The sequence below is a fragment of the Pseudorasbora parva genome, chromosome 11 (genome assembly GCF_024679245.1).
Source record: "Pseudorasbora parva isolate DD20220531a chromosome 11, ASM2467924v1, whole genome shotgun sequence".
Taxonomy (NCBI): Eukaryota; Metazoa; Chordata; class Actinopteri; order Cypriniformes; family Gobionidae; genus Pseudorasbora; species Pseudorasbora parva.
Window position 1 is genome coordinate 26,964,704 of NC_090182.1, and position 8,331 is coordinate 26,973,034.

An 8,331-nucleotide genomic window follows, 5' to 3' on the forward strand; every position below is an offset into this window, starting at 1 on the left:
ACATACATGTACATACATGTCTTAATAACATCACATCTCATTAAATTATTTCTCAAACACATTCATAACATCCATTTCAATCACTATTCCCTGATTTTTACTCAGAAACTTCTTGTTAAACCCATTTTCACTCATCATACCTTTCCACAGATTTACACATACTCATACCTTTTTGTCAAACTTGCTATTTCCATCAAACCCAGTTTTCACTCACCATATTTAACTCAAATGAATTTATAAAATAACAATAACTAAAGATAAGAACAAAGGTAAACTAAAACAGTTATAAAAAGATGATGCATAGATAAGATAAGGTGCAATCAGTGGACAGTGGCACAGTGCTGATTCAGTAAATGCACAGCTAAACAGATGTTTTGAGTCTGGATTTGAGTGTGGCTACTGTTGGAGCACATCTGATCTGTTCAGGAAGCTGGTTCCAACTGCGGCTGGCATAATAGCTAAACGCAGACTCTCCTTGCTTTGAGTGAACTCTTGGTAATTATAACTGACTTGATCCTGCTGATCTGAGTGATCGGTTGGGTTTGTATTTAATCAGCATATCTGCAGTTGTATTGAGGTCCTAAGAGGTCATTGAGAGATTTGTAAACAAGTGCTAGTACTTTAAAATCGATCCTAACTGTAACTGGAAGCCAGTGTCGGTGACCTGAGGACTGGTGTGATATGGTCATATTTTCTGGTTCTGCTCAAAATCCTGGCACCTGGCAATACTGAGTGTTCACAGGATGAACTTATTATACTGTTTTGCATTGCCGGCTTAATTCTGAGAACATGAGAACGAGATGCGTCTAGTACGTGGCATATGGCGTTTCATCCATAGCGTGCACACAGGCAGCTTGAACAGTCATAAAGGTATGCCAAAAATAGCAAGTATCATAGTTAACACACAACACAGTCAGCTATGTCTTAACCGAATGTAAGCCATTGAAAAATTTAATTGGATGCGTGTCAGTATTGGATTCAATATTAAAGTGACAGTAGCCTACCTCATGGCATCTGTCATTAAAGTTAATCAAAGAACAAAAGAAAAATCACCCACTGATCTTGACTGAATAACTTTTGTAGCCAGTTTTAACATGCATCAATCTTTATTTAATTTATACAGTGAAGATTATCCAATGTTATTTATTTGATTATTTCATATCTGTACCTGAATTACTGTTAGACCTTGCAACTTCAAGCACTGTTCTAACTGTATTGCTGCCTGTTCACACTAATGTTTTAAAAATGTATATTATTTGCCTTTTTTGCTGTGGAATATTAGTTAGAATCAAGAATTGTGAAGTTCCACTGGTATCTAAAATTGTGGTTGCTTATTTATTAGAATGCAATGTTACATAAGTCAAAATGAATAAAACAAATAAGTTATATTCGTTTGATATATTTTGCACATTATATTCGTTCATGGCCTATGGACCACGTCCACCTCTACAAAAATCTAGTTCCGCCACTGTTTGTTGTTTGAAGTGATTCAGAATGACTGACCATAAAGTAAATGCATGCTTTAAATATTATGCATCATTAAAAGAGCTAACATTAGTCCTGAGAACCAAAAGTAAAACGACAAAGCTTTAGCATGGTATTTAATATTACAGATGCCTCCATATATGTTTTATAGAACAGTGTAGTGTAAAAGCTCACTTTTCACTTTAACACTCTTTGGTTAATAGCTGCAATCTCCAGTGTGTCAATCAGCACTGGGATTTTTCACAGTAATGATGTTATGAAATCCAAAAATTTGGTTTTATAATTGTTTTTTGTCACTGTAATTGTAAGGGTTATGTTGTGTTATGTTTCTTTGTGTTTTTGTTCATGTACCATTTGTTTCCTTTCAGTTTTTTCTTTGTACCAATATAAAGTCATCAAAATGATATCACACAAATTTGCGAAAACAACTAAAGTGCTATATTATGCATGACAGACAAGTAGGCAAAGTCTCTTTGTAAAGAAATACTACACGCCTGTGCACATACACATTCAAACGCGCATATAGACTAAACAGAGTAATGTGCGTGTGCATGTGCATGCTGTCACCGTTTTTCACAGATTCACATTTTTCAACAGCCAAACTTTTTTTTAATTCCTGTTTTTTAGTTACCGATTAACTCCCTATTTCTTTCTGTTGTCAGTTATCTTCATTAGTAAGAGTTGTTTGTGTGTATATTGTTCTGAAATTCTTTAAGTATGCTATTGCCAATTGTGAATGAAAGTTTATATTGAATTCCTGAGTAATTTGTGTTTGATTGCTACCATATAAATAATCACTATAAGTGCTGTCAGAGAGACACTGCCGTTACAAAAAGGTTAATAACACAGACATATCAGCATTAGCATAATGGCTGCTGTGGCTGCCAGAACCCGGAAACTCGTATAGATCAATGATCTCAGCTAGCTTACAATAGTTAGCAGAAGCTATTTAGTATCTACTGTCAGACCGCATTGTTTTAGAAATGACACATTATGGAAATTGGCTAAGCAACACTGACAACAGAGGTAAGATAATAATAATATCATTGTGCCAGAAATGAAATATGTCCTATTTAAAGGTGACACCTTTGTAGGTCAGCACACTAATTGAGTTCTGCAATGTGGATTCTCTAAGGTGTATTAGAATTACAGATTAAGTGTGAGTAAAAAGGAGAGCAGAGACTTGACTGGAAACAGTGTCAATAATAAAGGAAAACCGAAATGCCAGAGACGAGTCGTGAATAACTTCCAATTTGCCTTGTGCAGCACAATATCACAGAGCACAATGAGTGTTTTTTTTAACAATGTCCTAAACAATTGAGAACTTTTCTCATTAAACTGATATCATGTGGATCAAAGCCCATGACTTGTTTAGCTAAACAGCAGAGTAAGACAAAATATGAGGGGGAAAACATTCACCCAATAGACCTTAAAGTCTATTGAAGGCACCTGGCAAGGGTTAATTTACAATCGGCTTGACTGGTGTTGCCTATAATAATGGCTGACTAAACACAACACATGAATAAAGACTTGGGCACACCTGACTCCAGTTGAAAATATTTGATAATTGTGCCTGTATATTATCTTATTTAAAAAACGAATATAAAAATGGTAGATTGCAATGAACAATAGTAGGCTACAATCAGCCTTTAGCATCAAAATGAACATTGCAACAACAACAAAGCCTGATATTAAAAACAGGGTTACACTTTATTTTGATTATATTTTTTAGACATTCAACTATAAGTAGGCTACTTTTGCAACTACATGTCAACTAACATGCATATAACATTTCAAGTCCACTAATGCTCATTTATCACTCAGACTGTTGAGTAGAAGTTGACAATGCAATTGGAAGACTTAGTGCAGATAGTCTACTTATTTGACATTTATTTGCAAAGTTGGTTATAGTTGTTAGAATGTCTAAAGTGGAATAGTGAAATAAAGTGTTACCTAATGCCGAAGTTTTCTAATGTTTCACTATCGGTGAGGTGGGCTACAAGATGGCGGCAATTGAGTTTTTGTGAATGAGAGAAGCTGCGTCCTAAATCACGTATACTGTCACAGCAGTATACTACCTAGCATAGCCTACTACTTTGATGAAGAACTTATAAACTTAAGTTGTCCTATGTAGGCCTATTTGTGTAGTGTGATAACAATATAGGCCTACTCGTTCACGATGTCGCTAGGAGGATACGGTCGTGTGATGGAGTGAGTTGCTGCTGTGATCCCTATTCACGACTCCCACTGTGGCCCCGTTATAGGCCTAAACCAAAGTCCCGTTCACTTACCGTTTTTAATAAATACTTGGAATCCTCGCAGATTTCAGGTATTGCTTAACAAAACAGTCGCTGAAAAAGTTTTCTGTCCTGTAAATGTCCTTTACTTCCATTGCAGTAAAATAAAGTGATCAATCATATGATGATGATTCTAGCCAGAGGTGAGACTGAGGCTGAGCTCAGATCTGAGCTTAGCCTTGGCATTGGTCCATTTTATTTGGAAAGGGACATGTGTGCCACCGGATGGGTAACTGCTAAATATAGTGCAAGGACATCAATAATCCTCAAGCAGGGGTGTGGAGGTGGCTGTTCCCCCATCTGCGTCCATGATTTGGATTCATGGTCGGGGAGTTGAGTTTGATAGTTAGCTTACATCATAGTGTGAGATTAATATTGGCTCCAAGACATGAAGACTTTACGTCATGCTGCTATAAGTAATGTATTTTTTACAGTGAGATGCGGTGCAATATTGTTATCATCCACTAGGGTGCAGTCTGTCTGTGTTTTCATTCATCATAGACCGTTTTAGCCTGTCATGTCAAAATACGTCGTAATAGAAACCAAGTCTGTCTTATAATTTACAAATAAAATGTATTTCAGCACCGAATAAATGATGTACAATATCATTTTTTTGTAATTTAAAGGAAATAAAATACAAAACCAAAGTGGTTTCCAACCAAACTGGTGGTTTGTTACCTAAAAATCCCTCAAAGGCCTGTTCTGAGAGCCACATATAGCATTCTATGACAAAAACAATTATAGATGCTAATAATAAAATGTGAATAAATGTATAATGGTGCATGTGTTGGGATAGCAAAATAAATATGCTTTTACATTTTTGATAGGTAAAAAAACTATTTTGCATCCATTCAAACTAATATCTGCAACTTAACAGCCAAATTAGACAAATGCCAGTAGACAAGTTGGTGTAACAGGATATCATCTTCAAATAAATATAGCTTGTACAAATTGAAACATCTGCATTTGTTCTAAATTACTGTCTACTCAAGCCCACATAAACTGTATACTTTTAGTTTTTGTACATTGATACAATTGTGTCGTAATTAATGTATCATGATTGTAATCATTTTTCAAATAAAGTTATTTATACCCAGTGCAGCCAATCTGACAAATTCAATGTCACAAAAACAACAGATGTTAGAAAAATACAAAATAAAATTAATTTGCAACATATATATGAACTCTAAAACAAATGGCAGTAAAAAAGAGAGAGAGTGTGTGTGTGTGTGTGTGTGATGGTCTTTAACCATATAGCCTGAGGCCAATCTTGTGTAGAATCTTTTGCGCTGTGGTACACGAAGAGCTTGTTTCTGAACAGGTTGGATGTGCAGAAGCCTCCAGGTGAAGCATTGCTAGGTCCATTAGTCACTTGTTCAGTTAAACGAAAAGAGCAGTGAAAGACTTCTTTGTTCTTGCTTTTAAATCTCGAATCACTTTTCGGCTAATACCAATAAAGATCTTTTTTCTCAATCACCGATACACCTAAAAGGCAAGCACAAGTGACTTGATTAAAAAAAATGCTGAGGATTGATATGATGTAAAAATGCTTGAGGCCAGTATGTGTTTGTTGTTATTTTGAAAGAAATGTATACATTTATTCTGTTAGGAAGCATTACATTTGACAAAAAAAGTCACTGAAGTAATGGCTGCTGAAAATTCAGGTTGGCCATCACAGGAATAAATAACAAATTAAAATTTTAAAACAGGATTGCTGTCTATTATATTTTGTATATATTTCTTTATATTTTATTTTATATCCATTTAATATTTGTACTGTCTTTTGATCAAATAAATGCAACTTTGGTAAGTGTAAAATATTTCTTTCAAAAGCATTACAAAATCTTTCAAACAGTATTGGGTGTGATTAAAATAGAATAGAATAGAAAATAAGGGCATTTACCTGCGTTTAGATTGATATCACACGTCATCTGGTTGCCAAATCCAGGATACTTCGTCCATCCAGACATGAGTTCTTGTTTGGAAGAGTGTGCCATCACCGCGCTCGTGTGAGGGTGATCGTCGTGGAGCAAGTTTAACAGGGAATTAGAGTACTGTTGTTCTGCTACTCTCAAACCATCAGCCGAGGGGTACATCACGGGAGGCAGAGCGAGACTCATACCTGGCCTAGAATCTCCTGACCACAGAACAGCACTGTTTGCAGGGAAATTTGTTGACATATGATGGTTTGATTGAGACTCGCTGCTTGTTCCTAGCCGGAGATGTTCTGGAGGAAACATGGGCTGAAACCTAGTTTGTGACTGTGCTTCCCATTGATTTGAAGCAAGTCCATCTAAAAAAGGAATTCAATGTTTAAATTAAACAAGTCAAAATCTTTCATGTAAAAAGAAATGTGAGGGGACTTGCTTACTTGTTTGAGCAGATCTGCAGTTTCTTTTGATTTTGGAGTGTTCTCCCTTCGGTTTAGTTGCTTTACTTAGAGCCCGGGAAAAATGTTCATCCACCATGCTGTTGATGTCTCCTTGGAAGTAGGTGAGAAGGACACTACCGGACTCCTCCTTAATCTTAGCCACTGGGCTTCCTAGAGCCTCCTCCATCACTGATCTAGGTACTGCAGATATGGTGTGCAATGCATCGTTTATAGATTATTGTATACATTACTCATTGTCATGTTTTCTCATTCTAATGTGAAATTGCAATAAAATCCCATCACTTTTTGATGTTCTTTGTAGAGTTTTGATGAATGGAAGGATATAAGGATGGGATATATTAAAGCCCAACTGTATCTCATTCTACATTTACAAATTGTTGGATATTAGCTGAAATCATCGATTATTCAAGTATTTAGGTGTTATACGGTGGCAATAAGATACCATGATTGACATAGAATACTTTTTTTGACAAATTATCTCGATGAGCACTGTTCTGCTAAAGAATAAAACCTGATCATTGATGCAATTTCCACAGAAATGTTTTTGTTTTTTATTACCTGAGCCACAAATTCAGTGTTTTTATGTTTTTGTTTACTAAAAAAGTTAAAATAGGATATTGAACAACACATTATATGTAATCAATATATATATATATATATATATATATATATATATATATATATATATATATATATATATATATATATATATATATATATATATATATATATATATATATATATATATATATATATACGTTTCCTCCAGAACATCTCTGGCTATAGGAACAAGCAGCGAGTCTTAGTCAACCCATCAAATGTCACCATGTTGTTTATTAAATCTCAAATTTTGGTAACAGGGCTTCAAAACTCATTTAAAAATCAAAGCATTATTAGTCTTCAGTGTCTTATGGTCATTCAGAAATCACTTTAATATGCTGATTTGCTGCTCAGGGAACATTTCTTCTTATTATTATCAAAGCAGTGCTGTTTAAAACATTTTTGTGGAAATGGGATGTCTTTTTTTAGTATTCTTTTTTCAGGATTCTTTGATGAATAGAACATTTTCATTAACTTTGTTTGCATTTATGCATTTTATTACATGTATTAAAAAGTTTATTAAATAGAAATATCTTGTAACATTATAAATGTTGCACTTTTGATCAATGTAATGCATTTTTCATAAATAAAAATAAAATAATTTCTCTTTTTTATCTCATCACAAATGTTTAAATGGTATTATTGTTTTCACTGTAAAAGTACACTGTAAAAAAATAAATAAAAAAATAATAGTAATAATAATAATAATAATAATAATAATAATGTCTTTAATTTAAAGTTTTCTAGTGACTGCTTGATCGCACCTTAACTTTTCTTTTGGCCAAATTGAATTTCTATGAATTGATGCAATTTAATTCATAGAAATTCAGTTGGACCAACTGAAAAATTGAAAACAATTATTTTAAATGGTAATAATATTTTACAATATTACTGTTTGTATTGTATTTTTGATTAAATAGATTCAGCCAGTGAGGAGAGTTCTTGTGTAATGTTTCCAAACTTTTGACAGGTTACTCTCTCTATATAGCTTTAGTAACATTTTACAACAATTTTCATTGCAGACTGTATGCAACGTACAATCACTACGTTCAATCAGTTCAAACAGCCCTTGATCGTATCCAGATTTATAGAATTTAAAAAGTTTTGAAAATTTATGTTATAATAATTTTACAGTAATTTAAAACATATAAAATACTAGTGTCATGGAAATAGCCATAGAGCTTTTACTCACCGTACAAAAGTCGTGCAAAATATATCAAGTGTTTTTTTAATCAGACGCTGCAGACCGATCAATTACAAGTAAAGGTGATATCCGTCATTGCACGAGATTTACACATGCTGCCGTATAATCAGTTCAATAGTTTCCTTCTGAGGGAAAAGATTGACTAAAAGAAACTACTTCAGTTTTGCCCTTACATGTGGGGCGTCAGTCTGTGAACTTTAACCAGTATGAGTAGAATGTGACAGAACAAGTCAGACCATTTAACTGTCATCTCTGAAAAAAGACACTGACAGAAATACGTTTTTTTTTTCAGAACACGTTGTTTTACTTCACTTTAGACATTGAGGATCAGATAACATTGATTAAATCGTTTT

At 34.0% G+C, this 8,331-nt stretch overlaps 1 protein-coding gene across 1 annotated transcript; it reads right to left on the reverse strand.

Moving 5' to 3' along the window:
- Window positions 1–3,449: 3,449 nt before the first annotated feature.
- On the reverse strand, window positions 3,450–8,125 carry vgll1 (vestigial like family member 1). The gene is made up of 4 exons (XM_067456589.1): window positions 7,967–8,125; window positions 6,154–6,354; window positions 5,686–6,075; window positions 3,450–5,267 (listed from the first exon to the last, which is right to left on the reverse strand). The coding sequence occupies exons 2-4, from the start codon at window positions 6,338–6,340 to the stop codon at window positions 5,227–5,229; spliced, it is 618 nt and encodes a 205-aa protein (XP_067312690.1). The 5' UTR covers window positions 6,341–6,354; window positions 7,967–8,125; the 3' UTR covers window positions 3,450–5,226.
- Between the last annotated feature and the right edge of the window lie 206 nt (window positions 8,126–8,331).

Excerpts from the sequence above, each read along its gene's own strand:
- vgll1 (XM_067456589.1), bottom strand. The coding sequence starts at position 6,340 with ATGGAGGAGGCTCTAGGAAGCCCAGTGGCTAAGATTAAGGAGGAGTCC. Across the intron at positions 6,076-6,153 it reads CTGCAGATCTGCTCAAACAA|ATGGACTTGCTTCAAATCAA; the intron begins GTAAGCAAGTCC and ends TTCCTTTTTTAG. Across the intron at positions 5,268-5,685 it reads TGATATCAATCTAAACGCAG|GTGTATCGGTGATTGAGAAA; the intron begins GTAAATGCCCTT and ends CTTGCCTTTTAG.